The sequence below is a fragment of the Phoca vitulina genome, unplaced genomic scaffold (assembly GCF_004348235.1).
Source record: "Phoca vitulina isolate PV1807 unplaced genomic scaffold, GSC_HSeal_1.0 scaffold19, whole genome shotgun sequence".
NCBI classification, from domain to species: domain Eukaryota; kingdom Metazoa; phylum Chordata; class Mammalia; order Carnivora; family Phocidae; genus Phoca; species Phoca vitulina.
This window is the reverse complement of record NW_022589722.1, coordinates 11,108,295-11,130,641: the sequence shown is the minus strand read 5'-3', so window position 1 is coordinate 11,130,641 and position 22,347 is coordinate 11,108,295. Positions and strand designations below refer to the sequence as shown.

The window sequence follows — 22,347 nt, the reverse complement described above, 5'->3', positions numbered from 1 at the left end:
ATGATGTGTTCTGGTATAGTTTTATTTCTTGTACTTAGAGGTTCATTGGGTTTCTTGGGTCTTACTTGTTTCCCTCTCTCAGGGAACACTGTCCTGTGCTGCCTAATAGCTTATATTTGAAAACTGTCTCATATTTTGCGTTTTTAGAATTTCAAATAGGTAAATCCAATCTCTATTATTCCATTTTGGCCAGAGGCAAAAGTTCAATTTCAGGCATCTCATTTTTACCACATAAAAATTTTACTTTTTGTACTTACGTAACTTTTAAATTCCGTGACAAAATGTTTCATCTATACGCATAAAGTTACTAAAATTGTTTTATTTATCCCACCTCTTTTAATACACATTATGTGCATTTATAGAAAAAGGCAACAGGAAAATATTAATGGACTTAAATACAGCATGCAGGCAAAACACACTTTATGCTTTCTAAACATGTTTGATAATGATACATAAGGAAACGTGTTACAAATCATAATGCTTCCAATAATCTGTCAGGAAAAAAAGATCACATTAGCACCCATTTATACTTTAACACAAACATTCTCTGAGCCACACTGGGAAAAAGAAAGATTTCTGTTTTTATTTCCTGAAGTAATTATTAGTAGGTTTACACTTATTAAATATATCCTTAAAATTTCCACCACTTTGGAAAACCATAAAGTTAGTAAGCTAGCTAGATTTCCTTTTTACTTTAGTAAATATTTTTATCTCAGAAGTCAAAATTGGGTAGGAGTGCTGTATACAAGGTACATAGTTTAAATCTTTGGGACAAGAGACTACAAGAAGGTAAATAAGCCAGGAGCCCTCCTAATCTTATATCACTAAGGCTGTATATCATAGCAGGTAGATGTATACCTCCACCCATACCAGAGAGGTATGCATTCTTTTGACAATTAACCTTTCTAAATTTTATGGTAAGGTCAATAAAAACATTACACACAGCAAACAAAGAATTAGAGAAAGTTAATGATATAAACCACAAAAAAAAAATAATCCATACTTCTCATTTGGAAGGGAAAAAATGGGACTAATACTGAATACTTAGCGTCTAATATAAAATTTTCACTCATTGTAAGTTGAATCATATTGATTAAAACTTTACAGAATAACTTTGCATGTTATTAATTCATGAGACAATCAGCAGATATGCAGCTCTAGTCAAGTCTTATAAACCCCTAAACGTTTTCATAGGTAAAGTGAAATTAGCTGAAAAATACCAAACAGGAGTAGAGATTTGTGAGAAGTACAAAACACATAAATGCAATAGATATATAATGTAATCTGTGCAATTCAAAATTCCCAAAATTTTCTTATGAAATGTACAAGTAATAAATAATAGTCATACTTGACTTTATCAAGTTAACAAAATAATTACTAACCAACCTTGTGTTTTACTAGTCCGTTGCTTAGAAACACCAACTGCCATTTAAAAATTACTTTCACCATAAAAATAGAAGGCATATCAAACTCTTTAATCCTCAAATATCCAAAAAAATTTGGAAGGCAACTGTCAATCAAAAATATTATCTGTTAAAAAAGGTGATTAAAAAACATACATAACCTATTTTTTTGCACAATTTTGTTTTCTTATGAAAAAGGGCACTTAGTGTATAGCTAAAGCTTTCAGAAATTATAGATCCTGTTGACTTTCCTATTAGGCAGATGACATGTTGTACAGTTTTTAATATAAAAATATAAATATCTTTGACAGAGAAGGTGAAATAGTGGTTGGTATAAAATCCCATCACCATTTTACTTGAAAAAAACTTTTTTCCTAGAGACCATGAAAACAATACTGATTCCATGCAGTTCTGTGTTGCCAGAAGCTTCCCATATTATAAAACACTAAGGTATTCACTGAAATTTCAAAAGTGGGCCCGTAGTCTTTTGTTTTCTTCTCGTAGTCTTTCAATTTCAGCCACTAAACCTTCATTCACTGAGTATCTTTCCAGTAAAGAGTGCATTTCATTCTAGAAAAGAGAAAAAATGCTTTTTAAAGCATTGATACTTCACATTTATTTGGAAAGCTGTTTTACATAGTTTCAGTTATCATTTCTGTCATGTTCAATTACCTAGCTGAATGGTACCTTACTACTTTGTTAATATAAATGAAAGATCACTGGTGAAAGTTACGTATTTGGAAGGTTTATATTTGCACATGTGGGAAGCTTTTAGCTTACTTATGGAAATAAATAAATAAATAAAAAGCTGTGAAAAAGTAGCCTTAACTATTATAGGTTAAAAAGAAGGGTGACTAGTTAAAATCTATTTCACTTTTAAATTTCTATAACTCCCTGTTTGTTTACTCTAGCAACTAGATATAATAAAGTAAAAATATATCACCCTTTAATGGACTTTTTAGATCCACAACTCTATACTCATTTAAAATAAAAGGTCATACCTACCAATTGCATGTGAAACTGTTTAATCATCTCCACTTGCAAATTCACAATGTCTCTATGGCACGCTTCTCTAGGTAAGAATGTAAAATACCTATTAGAATTATAATGGTTTTGCCAATTCTAGATCATTCAAGAAACTGCTAAACTTTTCTCGTTGTTTCAAATTATTGGATGTTAGTAATAATGATAGTAGTAATAATAATAATAAAAATGCCAAGGCACCTAGAATTTATTTACTATGTACTAGGCACTGTTTGTTGTACTTTGAATGGAAGAACTCATTTAATCTTTACATCACATGCAATTATTACCTCCATTTTACCAATGAAGGAACTAAGCCACAGAGCAGTTAAAACTTATCCAATCAAACAACCAGTAAATGGTGGAGCTAGTATATAAACCCCGGCTGTATATATCCAGAACTCTCATACTACACATCCCTTAATATAGAAATTATCATTAAGGAAAGACACAGGTTTATATTACAATGAAATACAGATCATTTACTAGGTTACAATGTTTTAACTATTATCAATGTTTTAGCTATCAAAAAAAAATACTTCTAGTAGAATGGAAAGGGTTATTTGGGTGGTTATAATAAAGGTTACCTATAAAGTACAATTCAGTCATACCAGAAAAGAATACATGAAAATTATGAGGTATAATAATAAAAGGATCATTCAGTCACCCACCATACAACTTATGAGCTAGAACATTACCAAAATCATAGAAGTTTCCTATGTGCTCCTCTCTGATTCCATTACTTAACTTAGGAGAAGCCCAAGAAAGAAGTCACTACTCTGATGAATTTTGTTTAAGCAATGTAAAAAAAAAAAAAAAAAAAAAAAAGTCTAAAAAAGAGCTTTTGTCAATATATTTTTGCTGTGCCTGGTTTTGAGCATTATAAAAATACCACATCCTATGTAGTACTAAGTAGTGTACACTTAAAAAAATAACCCAATATCATGTTTTCAACATTCATATTCTATACATCTGTAATTCACTGATTTGTATCAGTGTACAGATTCTCCTATCAATTGACATTCAGATTGCTTTCAAGCTTTTACTATTACAATGTTATTATAAACAATCATGTATGTATTTCCCAATCATATTCACCCATAACTGCACCCATAGATCCAAGAGTAGATATGCTGAGTTAAAGGCCAGATGTATACTTGTTTAGTTTTACGAAATAATGCAAATTATTTGTTGAAGAGGTAGTATCAGTGGACATGCTTGTCATCAGTGTAACAGAATTCCTCTTGCTCTGTATCTACACCAAGACTTGGTCTTCACAGACTTTTCACATTTTCCCATCTAATGGGTGTGAAACAGTATCCCATTGCATTTTCAGTTCTCTGATTAACCATAGGATGGAACACCTTTCCTTAGGTTCATAGACCATTCCTCTTCTGTGAAATGCTTGTCCATGCCTTTTAAGCTTGTTTTTCTGTTGAATGTCTTTTTTTTAAAACACTGTTTATTTGAGAGAGAGAGCACAAGCAAGGGAAGGGGCAGGGGGACAAGCAGACTCCCCGCTGAGCAGGGAGCCCGAAGCAGGGGCTCGATCCCAGGACCCTGGGATCATGACCTGAGCTGAAGGTAGATGCTTAACTGATTGAGCCACCCAGGCACCCCTCAAATGTCTTTTATTCTTATTTATTTTTAAGAGTTCTTTACATCATCCAAACCTTTGTTGGATCCTTTGTTGGAGTACCATAGATAGATTTTTGTCCTTTCACTTTGTTAATGGTGCCTTATGATGAGCAGTCCTTGTCAATGTTCTCTAATTACTGACCTAATAACACAATCAAATTTGCCAATCTATGTTTTTATAGGTAGTGTATCCTCTTATGTTTTGATAACTTCCCTACCCTGAAATCATATATAAATTCCCTTACAATGCTTAAAATTTTACCCTTTAAACTTTCACGCTGGGTAGAACTGATTTTTTTAATAGCAGGGAATAGGGATCTATACTTTTCCTCTGTCATATATCACATTTCTATATATGCCCAGGTTTTTCTCTGGTCTATTTGATTCGTTTGGGCAATCTGTCCATCCTGTGCTAATGCTACACTATTTTAATTATAGCTTAATAATTAAGCTTACCCATCTGACAAACAAGTCACCTTCAATCTTGTTCTTCTCTAGAGTATCTTGGTTATTCCTGGATCTTTTCTTCTTCCACATAAATTTGAAGTTATCCTATCATCATCTTCCAAAAAACACAGTTGGGATTTGACTGAAATTGCATTCAATCTATAGACCAATTTAGAAGAACTAACATCTTCATATCTTTCCATTTATTTAAGTGTTAATGCTTTCTAATAAATATTTAAGTGTTTTTCTACAAAGATCTTTACCATTTTTGGTCAGATTTATTCCTAAGTACTTTTTCTGTTACAACTATAAGGGTTTTTAAAAAAATTCTCTTCTGCTTTCAATTATGACAAAAGCTGTATTTAAAACAAACGAACTGGGGGCACCTGGGTGGCTCAGTCGGTTAAGGAGCTGCCTTCGGCTCAGGTCATGATCTCAGGGTCCTGGGATGGAGTGGCAAGCTGGGCTCCCCACTGAGCGGGGAGTTTGCTTCTCCCTCTCCCTCTGCCTCTCCCCACTGCTCGTGCTCTCTCTCTCAAATAAATAAATCTTTAAAAAAATTAAAACAGGGACGCCTGGGTGGCTCAGTCGGTTAAGCCTCTGCTTTCAGCTCAGGTCATGATCCCAGGGTCCTGGGATCGAGTCCTGCATCGGGCTCTCTGCTCCGTGGGGAGCCTGCTTCTCCCTCTTCCTCTCTCCCTGCCTGTACTCGCTCTCTCTCTCCCTGACAAATAAATAAATAAAATCTTAAAAATAAATAAATAAATAAAAAATTAAAACAAACCGAAAGCATCAGAGAACCACTAAGGTGGTCAGGATTTGAGGGGCTATGGTTTTGCAAAGCAGGTAAGTCTACTAGGTAAGCCCCACAGTTACCTCTGTTTTCCCTTGGGGATGTGCTGACTGGACAGAGGGGAACAGAGGCTGAGCGGAAAGCAGTGACCTGGAGCTTGAGAGAGCCTCACTGGGTTGGGGAGTGCCAGGGTTTTGGACAGCCCAGGCAGCCAGGGCTTCAAGGTGCCAAGAAGGTACCTGCAGAAAAGTAAACCCAAAACTGTGCAATTTCCCCCTCGAGGTATCTATTGACTCCTAAGCAATGCCTGTACTGGTGGCAGAAAATTAAACATAAAGTCACAGCTAGAGCAGAGAAAGACTTTGGCGGCCTTGTGGTGCTGGGGAAATGGAGGTTAAAGTTTCAGAACCCACCAAGGTAAAAAGGCCTGGTGAATATCCTAGAAGGGCAGAGACTAAACCCTAGAATAAAGGCAACCAGAAATAAACTGGCCCTAAGAAAACTGGAAAGCCAGCAAGTACAGGAACAAAGTGATCTGCTTGCCAGAAGAAACTTAAATCTTCTTGACAGACAATAAAAATAGACCCATAGACTTCTGCTTAGGATATAATCTCTCCAACTCTAATAGTGAGGACAAGCCAGATAACCTATAAAATCATACATTTTTAAATTCAACTTGAGAGTGCAAAGAAATCTAAATGAATGAAAATCCAGAAAATGAGTCCCTCCTAGGAGAAGAGACCCATGACTGTTTTCATCCTCAACAGAGCAGAGGGCGGGTGGTGGTGGTGAAGGGGGGGGGGGGGGGGGGCTGGAGAGGTAGGGTTGACACAGCTGCCATTGATAGGGTAAGGAGAACTAACTGAAATTTTTATAGATTTTTGTAGGCCAAGTAGGACTGGACCCAAGGAGTCCTAGCCACAAAGAAAATCTCCATTCACTCACCAACTATTTGCCACAGGCCCTCACTGAGTGCTTATGTAAACCATTAGGGGCAGGGCAGGAGGACTGAGAGAGACACCCTAAGGCAGAGAGGCACAGGGTGTGTGAAGACTGCGCGCTGTGACAACTGAGAGTAACCCGTCTGAAGCACTCCAGACCCTTGTGGGGAAGGCAGTCTCCACAGCTGACGGAGCCCCTCAACAGCCCCTCTGTCCCTCCACTGAAAGGTATAGCTCTTCAAGACTTACTGAAGGTTACGTCAGAGCAGCAAATTTATAGAAATTCTCTGAGCCATTCTCTGGGTCCTCACTGAGTCCCAAGCAGAAGCTGCCTATGGTTACTGGAGGGGCAGAAGAATTGAGAGAGGCCCCTACTCACCCCACTCCCCAGGTGCAGGCATGCGTGGCAAGCTGAAAGCTGAAGGCAGGGCAGTGCTCTCTCTCTCAATCTGCCCAGCATAAGAGCTTTCTCCCCTTCCAACACTGCTTTACTCACATCATATTAAAGTCAGACAATTCTGCTGTTTTGCCACATATATACATTCCTGAAAATAACAGGACCAGATTTTAAAAATGTAGTGTGTGTGTGTGTGTGTGTGTGTGTGTGTGTGTGAGAGAGAGAGAGAGAGAGAGAGAGAGAGAGAGAGAGAGAGAGAGATGGAATATTATTCAGCCATAAAAAAGGAAATCTCGCACTATGCAACCACATGAATGAACCTGGAAGATATTATGCTAAATGAAATAAGCCAGTCACGGAAGGACAAATACTGCATGATTCCACTTACATGAGATATCTAAAATAGTCAAACTCATAGAAGCAAAGAACAGAATTCTAGGTATCAGGGGGTGGGGAGAATGGGAAATAGGAAGTTGCCAAGTGACAAATACAAAATTTCAGTTAAACAAAATGGATAACTTGTAGAGATTTACTACATAACACCGTGCCTATGGTTAGCAATACCGGATTATACAGTTAAAATTTATTAAGAGGGTAGATCTCATTGTAAGTGTTCTCACCACAATAAAACTAAAACAAAAAAAGGAAAAGAAAAAGAAAATAAGAAGATAACAGGATTTAAAGAAAAAGGATTGGGGCAGACTACTCAAAATTTATGCAACTTTGTAACCAGAGCACTAACAAAAACAATTAAACCCTAGTAAAAAATACTAGCATAGTTTAAATAGTGAATAATCAAAGACTTTTACCTTAAAAAAAGTGATGGTCACTTGATAAGAGGGGTAAGAAAAGGAGAAGAAAGGATTGGGGCTGTGAAGGATGGAGGCAAGGATAAAATAACCAAAGATGGGGAATAATCACAAAATAAGTCCTTCCAAACACAGAGCACAAAGCCAAACCAGGTGAAGAGGAAGGGAAGAGAAAGAGATGGGTACTGATAGCTGGTTTGCTGCCTTCAGCTATGTTCATACATACTGTTTTGGCAACTGTTACAAGAACCAACAAAATTTCCTTATCAGGTATGTTGTCATTACTGTCCTATTTACCAATCACAAATGAATTAATCCACATTAAAGAAACACACGTCATAACAGGACACATTGTACCTACCCTAACTAAACTACACATTGTACCTACCCTAACTAAACTAGAAGGCCTTTGTGGACAGATCATTCATATTTGCATCCTTAGTACCCAGTACATATACTAGGCATGTTGTAAATGTCAAAAATGACCAAAAATGATGATTTTCCTTTAAAAATATATTTGTTAACATTTAAAAATATTTTTTCAAAACACTTTTTTTTTTAAAAGTAGGCTCCATCTCCAGCATCGAGCCCAATGTGGGGCTTGAACTCATGACTCTGAGATCAAGACCTGAGCTGAGATCAAGAGTCAGATGCTCAACCGACTGCGCCATCCAGGAGCCCCCCCAAAACACTTTTAACATTAAAAAGAAACATGCACCAGGGCACCTGGGTGGCAGAGTTGGGTAGTGTCTGACTCTTGATCTCACCTCAGGTCTTGATCTCAGGATTGTGAAATTGAGCCCCGTGTCAGGGTCCTCTGCCCCTCCCGCTCGTGCTCTCTCTAAAATAAATAAATCTTAAAAAAACAAAACAACAACAAAAAAACCTGTACCAACAAAAACTGTACATCTTCTCTAGCATTCTTGCTCGCTATATTCCAAATCAGAGCTAGAATACTAAGTAACTACAGGTCAGAAAGGGAAAAAACACATACAAAAGATTCTAATAATTGAAAATAGCTCCAATATATATTGAGATGATAGGTAAAAGGAAGCAACAATGTCAAACACATTCTTACAGTGTTCAAAATTCAAAGGATGAGGAGACAAGGACAGATCCATGAAAAATTTTTTTTTAATTGACTATTACATTCTGATGCATTCTGTTTGAAAATATTCAGAATTCCTTTAAAAAATTATTTCTCTATTACATTATTACCCATAGCATATTTAGCAGGTGATCTATAAATACTTCATGTAAGAATACCACTGGGCCTTACCAGAATCTGCTGCCCAAATTTTGACAAAAAAAATCCCTGATGGCAGCCTGCCTGCTCGACTGCCCTGCCAAGTTATCTAACGATTGCCCTAGGTAAGTGTACCTTTTCCTGGCTGATATTCAATAAATTCAATACAGCAAGATCAACAAAACTCATCATGTTTTCTATTGTTTTATGGACCCCAAAACCTAGGCAAAAGTAGTAACCACCAATATTACTTATGGTTCCGGTTTTACACCTAATAAAAAAAAGCCAGTTAATGTCTAGATAGAAAGAGCAATTTCTCAATTACTACCTAAAGTCATCCAATGTCTCCTGTATCATGTTCTGAATAAAACGGATCTGAACAGATGTCAGTGGTGCATTTGGCCTATTATTTCCAATGGTATCAGCTATTTTTTCTGATAGTGAACTGGCAACTCCAGCCGTGACAGAGGATGCTGTCTTTGGATCTAAAATAAAAAATGGGAGAAAATATTAATAGTCAGCTTAGACTAAGAGACATCAAACATTTGTAAATAAGATTTGGCATGAGGAGACTTGAAAAACTGGTAAAGAACAGTGTTCCTGTGACATTTAGAAAAACTCACTGTCTGGAATACAAATCTTAGAAACTTTCTATGACATTATTTCTAATAGTCATTTATCTATATATATAAACTGCCAACTGTCTAATATAATAACATATGACAGAGGGATTAATCTTGAAGAATCTTGGAACCATTTCCTCTTATAAAAGATGAATGTGACATGCTATCCCATAAACTAGATAAACTAAGACTATTAAAAATAAACAGAAGGAATATAGGAGTAAAGTACCGCTATAAGCAAAGCCCCAGAGTTTACACTAATACAATATATCCACAGAAACCTTAAAGTAAAACATAAATATCTATATAGAAGAGTTGCTTCTATACAAAGAGTTGTTTTCTATAGATAACTTGTATAACAACCCAATATCCCATTAAATGTGATCAAGTTTTTAGGATCTGTAGCATGAACTTTAGTACGGAGGAGGGAAAAAAAAGACAATTTCAGGTAGTTAATGACTCATTTTCAAAGGGTCCTACGTTATATTCCCATTTGTACCATATTAGATCAAGATCCTTACATATTGGATTGACAATAAAATTCACACCAAAAGAGTATCAAATCAATGTCATTGAGTTTAGCCATTCACATACATGTCATTGTCCTCTAGTAAGAGAGTCATAATAGACAAGCGTTGTGAAGTTTCAACTCCTTCTAATTTTCTTAGTCTATGATCACTCTATTTATCAAGTTAAATAGTGGGAGTCTTCAACTTAACACTTTCAAATATCAGGAAGTTTTATGTACTTACTTGGAGTTGAGGATCCAATGAGGGGGGGTTCATATATGAACTGGGCTTCAATTTCTTTCTCTGGCCTTTCAAATTTCTCAGGACTTCTTGTTTGGTTAGATGACGGAGAGGTATTCAGATTTCCAGTTTCAGCACCAGAAATCAACTTTGCAAACTTCACATTTAAAATAAACAATATATCAATTCTGGTTTTATATATATAATTTGTACCTACTTTTCTTTTTCCAGTAGTTAGGATCAGAAAAATGAAGAAGAAGGGATATAGAAGGAAAAAAAATTGCAAGAACTAGTGGCAAAACAAATCAACTTTACTAATCAAAAACAATTTCAATGGTAACATGATGAGGAAAAGCTCATTTATTAATAAGCATCTGCTATTGAGTGCCACTGAAAATGGTAATCACAGGCCAAAAAAAAAAAAAAAATCCCCAAACTCTCAGGTGGTAACTAGCCAGAAATATTTGAAAAATATGTCAGAAGACATTTTTGTACTTCCTAAATATCTTTTCAATATCATTCTAAAAAATCAATATGAAAATATGGCAGACTCTACCTTACTGGTAACATTTGATCATTTTAAGCCCTTATATAGAAAATTAACTTCTATTTTGGATACTGTATAATAGCAGAAGGTAATGAGGATATATTACATTCTTAGCACCATCAGTTAGCTCTAAGACTTAGGGTAAATGACTTGACCATCAACTTGGTGCTTTCTGCTGCAATGGAAATAAATTCTAAAAAACTCAGGTATAAACTAGTCAAGTACCTTGTCTTAGAAAAAACAGCATTAAGTTTACATCTGCTGTTACCTCCAACATTTCCAAAGACAGATTTCAAAAGTATCCTTTAGTTTTTAACATGTGACATCAAGATTTAAGAATATTTTCTACCTGGTAAGGGTACAGCACTGTCGATAATTAGGACATATCCCCTGGCAGCCACCTGCTTTCTGTCTCGTGATGAGCTTCATTATATGCTTGCTACTGACAAACGCACACTGTGAGTTCAGTATCATTTTTAGGCAGATACCTGTTTGAGGGAGTCCTTAGGTTCCTGTTTTCCCAGATATATTTTCTTAGATTCAGCTGTCAGATCATGATTTTCATTTTCTTCTTTCCCTGGAGATCCCATAAAGACATTCAGAGGACTAGAATGCAACACTGAAGTGCTTGAAGCTACTGGATTTTTTCTTGGAGGAAGGACTGAATTCAATTGTGGTAGAAAGTCAAGGCCTGAAAAAGAGGAGAAAAAAACTATTTGCATATGATTTTCCTCAATCTTGGATATTTAAGAAAAGCACTTAACACGATAAATAGGTTAATATGGTAGAAAGACATGCAATTTGGATTCAGAAGGCAGGTTCATTTGTCAGCTCTACCCCTTACTTGATGTATACAAAATCTTGGGCAAAAATTGCAAAACTCTGTTTCCTGATCAGTAAATGTGAAGAATGATATCCATCTCCGAGTGGTGAGACTAAAAAGAGATATTATATGTAAAACTACTTTGAAAATTGCAAAGCCCAATGAATGTTTTAGTCAATATTATTAGTTTTTGATAACTGAAAATTGTTAATTTGGTATATATATGTAGTATATCTTGGTAGCCTCTAAGATGGCTCCGAATGATCCCTGCCTTCTGGCATGGATCCATGCCCTCAGGTAATGTGGGCAGGACCTAGTAACTTGCTTCCAACAAAGAGAATACAGCCAAAGTGGTGGGATGTCACTTCAAGATTAGGTTACAAACATGCAGTGGCTTCCATTTTGAGTGCCATCTCTGACCATCTTGCTCACCAACTCTGAGGGAAGCCAGCTGCCATGTTGTTAGTTGCCCTGCAGAAGGGCCCACATGGGAAGGGATGGGCATCTTCTGCTAATAGTCGCCTGAATGAGCTTAGAAGTAGATCCTTGCCCAGTCAAGCCTTGATAGGCCTGCAGCCCTGCTGACATCCTGATTAAAGCATCAAGACAGACCTTACGCCAAAGGCACCAGCTAAGGTATGCTCAGATTCTGAACCCACAATTATGAGATGGTAAATGTTCTTTTAAGTTTCAAAATGTTGGGGTAATTTGGGGGTGCCTGGGTGGTGCATTCGGTTAAGCATCTGACCCTCGCTTTTGAGTCAGGTCATGATTTCAGAGTCGTAAGATCAAGCCCTGTGTCCAGCTCCGTGCTCAGTGCGGAGTCTGCTTGAAATTCTCTTTCCCTCTTTTTCTCTCTCTCTCTCTCAAATTAATAAATAAATCTTTAAAAAAAATGTTGGGGTAATTTGTTACATATCAATAGATAGCACGATATCACTTTTAATTTTCCTAAAAATACTTCTCAATAGTTCTTACCATCTTTGCCTATGGACTCATCACCTCCCTTGTTAACCACAGCATCTATAATAAAATTAGAAAATCAAATTTTTTAAATTGTGACAAAGAAGCCATAGCAACTTAAGCTTCCTATTCATTCCCCAAAGAGTTTGATTTTAAAAAGGAAAATCTGAGTGAAGTTACAGCTGGGACTCATATAAACTTCCCTTTTCATTCTTCTCACTTCATGCATAGCAACAAGTATGAAGAGTAATTCTATGTATAGGGTCATTTAATGAGACAGCAAGGTATACTAGAAAAGCACTGCAGTAGGCTCCAGAAACCTATAATCCAATTCTGCCTACCACTTAATAGCCTTAGACAACAAGACTTTAATACAATTAAGCTTCAGTTTCTGCATCTATATAATGGGAATAACGTCCTGACCATCTCACAAGATTGTTTTGAGGATCAATTGAAACAACGTCAAAATAGTTTGTGAGCATTACAATGATATACAAAACATAAGATTTTATTAATATTTATTTTAACGGCAGAATATGTATAAGAATATTCCAATACTATAATACTATTCATTTACCAATTAACAACCAAAAATTGCCTAACCTCATTTTAGCAAATTAATTTAGAAAAATGAGCACAAGTCATAAAAAAATCCGTCAGAAATTCAAATGGCCAATGAATTATCATACATGATTATCATAGTAGGAGTATCAACCATACATCTGCATGTGTGTATATACACCTAGTAATTACACAACACACATACACTTTTAGAAGTTATTAGTTTTAACAAAAGCAGAAATATTCTTATTTAAAAGATGAAGAAATTGAAGCGCAAACAGATTCAGCCTTTTACCTAAGGAGGGTTGCATTCTTGAAATCAAAACATAAATTTCTTGACAATGAAAACCAGTCCTATATTTAGTATACATGTTCTTTTATTAATAATATGAAATGCTAATAAATGAGGGGCATATAGCTCAAATTCTAATCATATTTTAAAAAAGTAAAGAGGAATTTCTATCCTTTATTCATTTCTTTTAAAAAACCATTAAAGAGAATTTCATTTATAACTCAAACACTTTCAAAAAGCCCCTTCCTACATTCTCCAATTCAAAAGTTACCCCAGAGGTTCTCATAAGCCAAAGCTCCCAGATGGTTACTAACCTCCAAAACCTTTCTCAACTCCAGCTCATGCCACTTTTCCCTCCTTTGCCCACATCTTTCCTCTCTTTATTCTTTAACTATGTAGTCTGACCCCTCTTCATCCTGAAAGAAAGGAATCCTTCCTCTTTCATTAGGTGGAAGATAGGGAAATCTGACCTGGCAATTAAAGTAGTCATTTTCAGGCCAGGATAAGGCAGAATACACTAAGTAATTCTGTGCCATCACATATGTGTTTATTCTTTCTGATTACGAAACTAATTGTAGAAAATTTGGAAAACAGACAATTTAAAGTAAAAAATGAAATTTCATAAGATCATGAGTGGATGTAACAATTTAAACATCCTGTTACTGTTGACATTTAGATATGCTCCAGAGTTCCACTATTATAAAAAAAAAAAACAGTACATACAAATCTTTGTGGGATTCTCTGAACAAGTTATTAGGTAAATTTATAGAAATGGAATTAACAATCCAAAGAGTATGAATATTTAACCTGCCAAATCATGCTCTAGAAATTTACCCATAGTGTTAATAATACTGCTATTAGCAGTGAGACTACCCAATTAATGAAAACAGTATGAACATCAGTATCAAAAAAACACAGCCAAACAATGTGACTAGTTCATACAGTATGAACAATGATATATACTGTTTCTATTTATCAAAATGGTAAAGTTTTTTATATTTTTATTTTCTTTTTAGTAGCAACATCTCCTAGCAATAGGAAGAGTGTGTATGTGTGTGTGTTACTTTCACAAATAGTTAGTGTAAAAGATGAGGCAATCTATCCCCCCCGCCGTATATCTCCATGAAAACAATGAATAAATATACCAATTAGATATTAATAATCAAAAAACAAACAAAATATTTTTAGGTTAGAAGATATTTTTTGCCTATCAAAATATCCAAGATTTTAAGATTTATTTAGAAGTAGATACAACTAAAAAACTGCCTATGGAGGCAAAACTTCCTTTAAGAAACTTCTGTGGAACAAAAATAGACTCCAAATGGTTGAAAGACCTCAATGTGAGACAGGAGTCCATCAAAATCCTAAAGGAGAACACAGGCAGTAACCTGTTCGACCTCAGCCACAGCAACTTCTTCCTAGAAACATCGCCAAAGGCAAGGGAAGCAAGGGCAAAAATGAACTATTGGGACTTCATCAAGATAAAAAGCTTTTGCAAAGCAAAGGAAACAGCCAACAAAACCAAAAGGCAACCGACAGAATGGGAGAAGATATTTGCAAATGACATATCAGATAAAGGGCTAGTATCCAAAATCTATAAAGAACTCATCAAACTCAACACCAAAAGAACAAAGACTCCAATCAAGAAATGGGCAGAAGACATGAACAGACATTTTTCCAAAGAAGACATCCAAACGGCCAACAGACACATGAAAAAGTGTTCAATATCGCTCGGCATCAGGGAAATCCAAATCAAAACCTCAATGAGATACCACCTCACACCAGTCAGAATGGCTAAAATTAACAAGTCAGGAAATGACAGATGTTGGCGGGGATGCAGAGAAAGGGGAACCCTCCTACACTGTTGGTGGGAATGCAAGCTGGTGCAGCCACTCTGGAAAACAGTATGGAGGTTCCCCAAAAAGTTGAAAATAGAGCTACCATACGATCCAGCAATTGCACTCCTGGGTATTTACCCCAAAGATACAAAAGTAGGGACCCAAAAGGGTACGTGCACCCCGATGTTTATAGCAGCAATGTCCACAATAGCCAAACTGTGGAAAGAGCCAAGATGTCCATCAACAGATGAATGGATAAAGAAGATGTGGTATATATATACAATGGAATATTATGCAGCCATCAAAAGGAATGAGATCTTGCCATTTGCAACGACGTGGATGGAACTGGAGGGTATTATGCTGAGCGAAATAAGTCAAACAGAGAAAGACATATATCATATGACCTCACTGATATGAGGAATTCTTAATTTCAGGAAACAAACTGAGGGTTGCTGGAGTGGGGGGTGGGGTGGGAGGGATGGGGTGACTGGGTGATGGACACTGGGGAGGGTATGTGTTCTGGTAAGCGCTGTGAATTGTGCAAGACTGTTGAATCTCAGATCTGTACCTCTGAAACAAATAATGCAATACATGTTAAGAAAGAAAAAAAGAAGAAGAAGAATGTAGCAGGAGGGGAAGAATGAAGGGGGGGAAATTGGAGGGGGAGAAGAACCATGAGAGACGATGGACTCTGAAAACAAACTGAGGGTTCTAGAGGGGAGGGGGGTGGGAGGATGGGTTAGCCTGGTGATGGGTATTGAGGAGGGCACGTTCTGCATGGAGCACTGGGTGTTATGCACAAACAATGAATCATGGAACACTATATCTAAAACTAATGATGTAATGTATGGGGATTAACATAACAATAAAAAAATTAAAAAAAAAAAAGAAACTTCTGTGGAAATTAAAACGCTAAGTTGAGAGCTATTTGCATAGTTCTCATGTGAAAATGATAAGCATATACGTCAGAATGGTAACATCTGAAATATCAGGGCAAAGGAAAAGATACCACTCCAGGGACTGAGAAAATTAGCAAGTGTCATGAAAAGAGTCAGACTAAAGCTATTACCCACATCTTTTAGCTAGAATAAAAATGTAATGACTGCCAGCAAAAGAACATGATCCTTGGATCTGAACAGACTTACCATCTCTGATAGGTGAGAACATGTCACCTAAACTACTTTTTCTGGTATCATCAAAGCTGAAGAAATCCTGATTTTTCCCACTGTCCGTTTCCTTAGATATAATATCAGTGTTTATGCTTCGAGGCAAACCTTATAGGAAAATTAGATATAAAAATAACTGTTACTACATATACATGAATTTACCATCAGAAGCTAGGTTCTAAAAATTAATGTATCATGCATATATTAATGTATCATGCATATATTACATACATTACATCACTGTTGTAATATTACAATAGTGAGCACCAGGAAAAGAAAACAATGTAACAACAGTTCAGTTAACCATGATTTTCATGGAAGGAAGGGCTTCTCAAAAGCAAATAATCTATTTATTCATATGATACCACCTTACTTTAGCCATTTTGATGAAATTTTCCCAAAATGATTTATATACTTTGCTGCCCTCTTAAACAAAGTATACTGAACACAACCAACTTCTGTTATAATGGGCTCACTTTTATGAACATCTACAAATGATTTAAAAAGTCTGTAAGGCATATAGCACGATGCCTAACATAGAGCAGGATTCAAGTAATGTTAGTTCCTTTCCATAACTGCAGTAACTGGATCTCCTTTTTCCCTCTTCTGTCTTTTCCTTCACTAACTGTGGAAGCTTAACACTGCTCTCAGTATTATTGATCTCAAATGACTTTACTAGCCTCAGGATAGTTTACTAAGAGGAAAGAAACCAGAATACTAAACTCATAAAGAATAGCATAGTAGACAACAATGAAGAGATGTGCAGCAGTTTATTTTCCCTGCCAGTATATAATGCAAGGAATTAGGGCAGGGACTTTGTAAGACTGAACTCTGTGGGCTCAGTAGCTTCTCGCCCATTTTTGGGTTGAAGAATGAGTTCTAGAGATTCAAGAGCTGTGAGGAAAGTCTGGTACTTTAACTGGTAGCATGTTATTGTATTACATTTTTTTAAAAGATTTATTTAATTTATTTTTTCCAGAGAGAGAGAAGGGAGGGGCAGAAGGAGAGGGAGAGAATCTTAAGCTGACTCCCTGCTGAGCAAGGAGCCTGACATGGGGCTTCAATTCAGGAACTCACAACCCTGAGATAACGACCTGAGCCGAAACAAAGAGTCAGAGGCTCAATGAACTGTACCACCTAGGTGCCCCCTGTATTACATTTTAAATAGTGTTTTATTTGCCATCTTGGTCCCAAATGAAAACTGAAAAGCTGGGATAAAAACAAAGAACAGCCAGCATACCCAAAAAGGTCCAAACCTGGCAAATAAAATAAACTTTTCTAGTAACACCTGATAAAAAGTTAAAATATTACTGAACATTTGTACACCACTGTCATTGAAGTGTTTATACCAAGAGTTAAACTGTTATAAAGAATAAATTTTCTCTCCTTCTTCTAGATGTTTAAACATGTATGAATGCATAACTTTAGCCTCTGGAACTTTAGGAGAAAGAAGTTTGGTATCATTTGAAAGTAGTGCTAAAGACATTTTTTACTTCTTAAACTGCTGTTTTCCTCTGAAAATAAGCACTAGCAACAAGTCTGCAGAGGTTCTCTAAGTTTTTACTTAAATTCCAGGTGGTTAACATACAGTGTAATAATTTCAGGTGTACAATATAGTGATTCACCACTTCCATACAACACCAGGTGCTCATCACAACAAGTGCAGTCCTTCATCCCCATCACCTGTTTCACCCATCCCCCCCACCCCACTCACTTCCCCTCTGGTAACCATCAGTTTGTTTTCTATATTTAAGAAAAAGCAAATGACGTATCACAATTCCAGACTTCAAGTTGTATTACAAAGCTATAGTGATCGAAACAGTATGGTACCAGCACAAAAATAGACACACAGATCAATGGAACAGAAAACCCAGAACGGAACCCACAACTATATGGCCAATTAATCTTTGACAAAGCAGGAAAGAATATCCAGTAGGAAAAAGCCTCTTCAACAAATGGTGTTGGGAAAACTGGACAAGAACATGCAAAAGAATGAAACTAGACCACTTTCTTATACCATATACAAAAATAAATTCAAAATGGATTAAAGACCTAAATGTGAGACATGAAACCCTTAAAATCTTAGAGGAAAACATAAGCAGTAACCTCTTTGACATCAGCCATAACAACTTCTTTGTAGATATGTCTCCTGAGGCAAGGGAAACAAAAGCAAAAACTACTGGGACTTCACCAAAATAAAAAGCTCCTGCACAGCAAAGGAAAACAACAAAACTAAAAGGCAACCTACAGAATGGGAGAAGATATTTACAAGTGACATATTTGATAAAGGGTTAGTATTCAAAATATATAAAGAACTTATAAAACTCAACACCCAAAAAATGCATAGTCTAATTTAAAAATTCGCAGAAGACATGAACAGACATTTCTCCAAACAAGACATCCAGATGGCCAGCAGACACATGAAAAGATGCTCAATATCACTCATCATCAGAAAAATGCAAATCAAAACCATAATGAGATATCATCTCACACCTGTCAGAATGGCTAAAATCAACAACACAAGAAACAACTGGTGTTGGCAAGGATGTGGAGATAGGGGAAACCCTCTACACTGTTGGTGGGAATGCAGTGGTTGGCACCTTTAGTAGAAGCAATGTGAACTTTTTTCAAATTTCAGATTCATTTTACAGGAAGTTGAAAATAATAGTAATGATGATAACCGTGATGACAATATTAGCAAAACCATAATTTACTAAGTGCCTATCATGTGCCAGGCACTTTTGATACATCTTCTCGGGTTTTCACAATAACCCTAAAAGTTAAATATTATTCTATGGAAGAGAAAATAAGACTCAAAGTGGTTAAGAAAACTGCCCAAAGTCATGCTGGTAGAAGCCACAGACCCAAGACTTACACCTAACATACTCTCAATATTTCAGAGTGGGGAAAATGTACGTGTGTGTGTGTGTGTGTGTGTGTGTGAGAGAGAGAGCACGATAATGATGAAGCAAATGTGGCAAAATTTATAAAACTGAATCTGCTAAAGGGTATACTAGAGCTCAGGAGTTCTTTGTACTATTTTTGAAATGTTTCTATAAGTTTGCAATTATTTCAAAATAAAATTAATAGACAAAAGTTTCTAACTCTGTGGGTACAGAGAAAACATTCACTTTGTCAGAAACTTTGCTAATCAGCCAACAGTTATCATTAATCAGTGACCCTGCAGACCCAACTCTTGCATTTCCTAATTAATGCTGTCATCGTTACACATGAGTTTCCTTATTAAAAACTAAATGAGTAACAGTGAGACTTCAGAAACCTCAGAGTAAATAAGAGAAACTTTATTTTGTTTAATTTTGGAAATTATGAATAGAATCAATAATAATAAAATAATGACAATTTTTATAATATAGTTAATTCAACATCTTGGTGAACATTACCCAAAGTTCTATTTCAAAATGAATTTCTTCTTCTAAGTATATAGGAATAATATTTGTTTCTGGGAGTTCTTAAATAAGAAATTATTTTTCTATATAATATGTAATGACTTTTAGGTAAGGATGATGTAGATATTAACAGAAAATTTATAGTGAAGATATATACTTATTATATTTTTTTAAAAACCATTCCATACCATCAAGGCTAACAAATTAAAGTTTTGCTTCTACTTGAAAATTGTAAACTCATGCTGAGAAGGTACAACAAATATTTTTGTCCAAGTTAAGTACTTGTCTTGAAACCTTAAAAGACATGGATACGTGCATTTCTAATGAGACTAGTTTGGAAACACAGTGGTATATCATGCAGACTTTTTAAAATTTTTTTAAAGATTTATTTATTTATTTGAGAGAGAGTGCATGAGAGTGGGGGTAGGGGCAGAGGGAGAGAGAGAGAGAGAGAGAGAGAATCCCAAGCTGACAGTCCTTACTGAGAGCAGAGCCCAACATGTGGGGCTTGATCTCACAACCCCAAGATCACTACCCGAGTCAAAACTGAGTCAGACACTCAACCAACTGAGCCACCCAGATGCCCCTACCATGCAGACTTAAAAATACGTCGCAAGTTGACAGTATAGTGTAACTTCTTAAAATTTAAAAGAAAAAAAATGTTTTCAGGAATTTAGAGAAAAAGAATATTCTCTACAGTAAATACAGGGAAGCTTATATTACACCTTCACAAAGTCTAAATGAATTCTTTAAGAACCATTTCATCAAAACGATTATCAGAGTAGAAGAAATTATTTAAAAATTGCAAAATTTTTATTTTTCTTTAATAAACTATTAATATACTGCTTAATATGTGCCAGGCACTATTCTGCACTTAAATACATTCATCACCTGACTTACTTTACATTCTGAAATATGAAATAAAAGACGCCATTAATAGCTTTTTTTGTGACTCAGTGATCAAATCAAAATGACAGCATCAAAGAATCATACTCTCTACTGATTAATCTGAAGACACAATGGACAGTCATCCAGTCTGGAGTGGTATTAAGGATAATTTCTGGATTGGCATTATTCTGTTTTTAAGATAATCAATATGTCTTACAACAGAAGTTCAGCTAAATAGAATAGGTGCCTTTCATTACTTTTTTAAAAATTTATAGCTCAAGTTAAAATGGTCACTTCTTCTATTTTCACTATCTATTAATAATTTTACCTAAATACACAAGTGAATTTGAGTTCCAGGTTCTTGAAGAAAGCGCTAATAATATACACCGGGGTGGGGTGCCGGGTGGAAACTCCACATATGATACATAAGCAGCATTTACCTGCTTTGTCTTGCACAGCAACTGCTCCTTTCCCCCCGGCCGTTGTCATGGGCTGTGGCAGAGCCGTGCCAATGGGAGTGGTGGCTGCTTCTCTGACGACTCCAGAATTCTGAACTCCTCCACTGGTGGCGCTCACATTAATGGCTCGTTTGTTCACAGCTGCGGGCTTATTTGAACAGCCTTTATTTAAACTTGACTGAAATGCAATGGAATATTTAAAAGCTCAGGTTTCTAATGCTCCATACTATACATTAATATTTTATCAATTCCCTGTTAGGTTAAAAATATATATAATTTCCCTTACAAATCTTAAGCCTGCTGGTGGATCTGAGAGTTTCCCTCTGAACCAAAAAGCCTTTTAAAATATTTTTTGAAGAGAGAAATATGAGAATTAAGTACAAAAAAATAGTTTTAAAACCAAGTATCAAATGGCTTTGTACCAGTCATTTAAAATGCTTTCATATAAAAATGATTATAAAGTAAAACTACACTGTGTTTAATGGACAAAATATGATTTCCATATTCTGAACTAGACTTATTTAATAAAATAAAAAATAATGAAAAGAAATACCTTACCTTAGAAAGAGCAGTGGAGTACTGAAATGCTATACACCGCACAGATGTCTTGTGAGCACTGATGGTTTTAACTGGTGATTTCAACATCCTTAAATCATACTGATATATTTTCCCACGGGAAGATCCAATAGCCAAAGCGGCTCCATCAGGCATGAAGTCTACTGCAGTCAGAGGGGTGTCGGCCACTAAAGTTTTCACTAGCCTTGGAAGGGTAACAAAGTATACCTAGATATGTGCACCTACACAGGTATGTAAGTGTATGTGACATATAGATAGCTATCTACCAAAACCAAAGTTACTTAGCATTTGGCAAAGTTACTTAGAATATGCATCCCCAATATTTGTGTAAAGCGTAAATTCAGAACTAGACTTAGAGACCTTTCTAATACAATGGCATATAAAGGAACTGCTGCATACTCCATCCTATTTTTCCTATTCACTTCCAATAGGTACGTTCTACATCATCTAGAAGCAGCAACTATTTCTCTGAGTAATTACTACTTCGACAGTGAACATGACAGACTTCCTGAGTGTTATTCCACAAACAAGGGCTCTAGTCTCAGGATTAAGGAGGCCCTAACCATCCCCTTTCCATTTATTGACCTGCTCAGGTCTCAAGAGGACTATGACCTTTCGCAGGGGAGCAGCTGCTACTTTGCTCTTTTAGCTGTGCATTTCTTGACCAGAAAGCTAACAGAATCCATGTGGCTTGATCCTCATGAAGCTAATATAGAAATATGGATACTGAACTGCTGAAGCTGAGCTCTTTGCCACAGT

At 36.1% G+C, this 22,347-nt stretch overlaps 1 protein-coding gene across 5 annotated transcripts in view; it reads right to left on the bottom strand.

Moving 5' to 3' along the window:
• Positions 1-218: 218 nt before the first annotated feature.
• The window catches only part of NEDD1 (NEDD1 gamma-tubulin ring complex targeting factor), a 77,719-nt gene continuing 55,590 nt past the window's right edge, over positions 219-22,347 (bottom strand). For 4 of the 5 annotated variants that reach the window (XM_032416200.1, XM_032416202.1, XM_032416204.1 and 1 more), the window contains exons 7-15: positions 21,571-21,772; positions 20,995-21,190; positions 16,239-16,367; positions 12,418-12,462; positions 11,105-11,307; positions 10,073-10,226; positions 9,026-9,182; positions 2,409-2,475; positions 219-1,973 (exon numbers count right to left, since the gene is read on the bottom strand). In XM_032416200.1, the coding sequence (XP_032272091.1) occupies positions 1,869-1,973; positions 2,409-2,475; positions 9,026-9,182; positions 10,073-10,226; positions 11,105-11,307; positions 12,418-12,462; positions 16,239-16,367; positions 20,995-21,190; positions 21,571-21,772 (1,258 nt within the window). In that variant the 3' untranslated portion in view covers positions 219-1,868. The remainder of the gene's footprint in view (positions 1,974-2,408; positions 2,476-9,025; positions 9,183-10,072; positions 10,227-11,104; positions 11,308-12,417; positions 12,463-16,238; positions 16,368-20,994; positions 21,191-21,570; positions 21,773-22,347) is intronic. The other variant, XM_032416201.1, reaches the window with a different exon arrangement.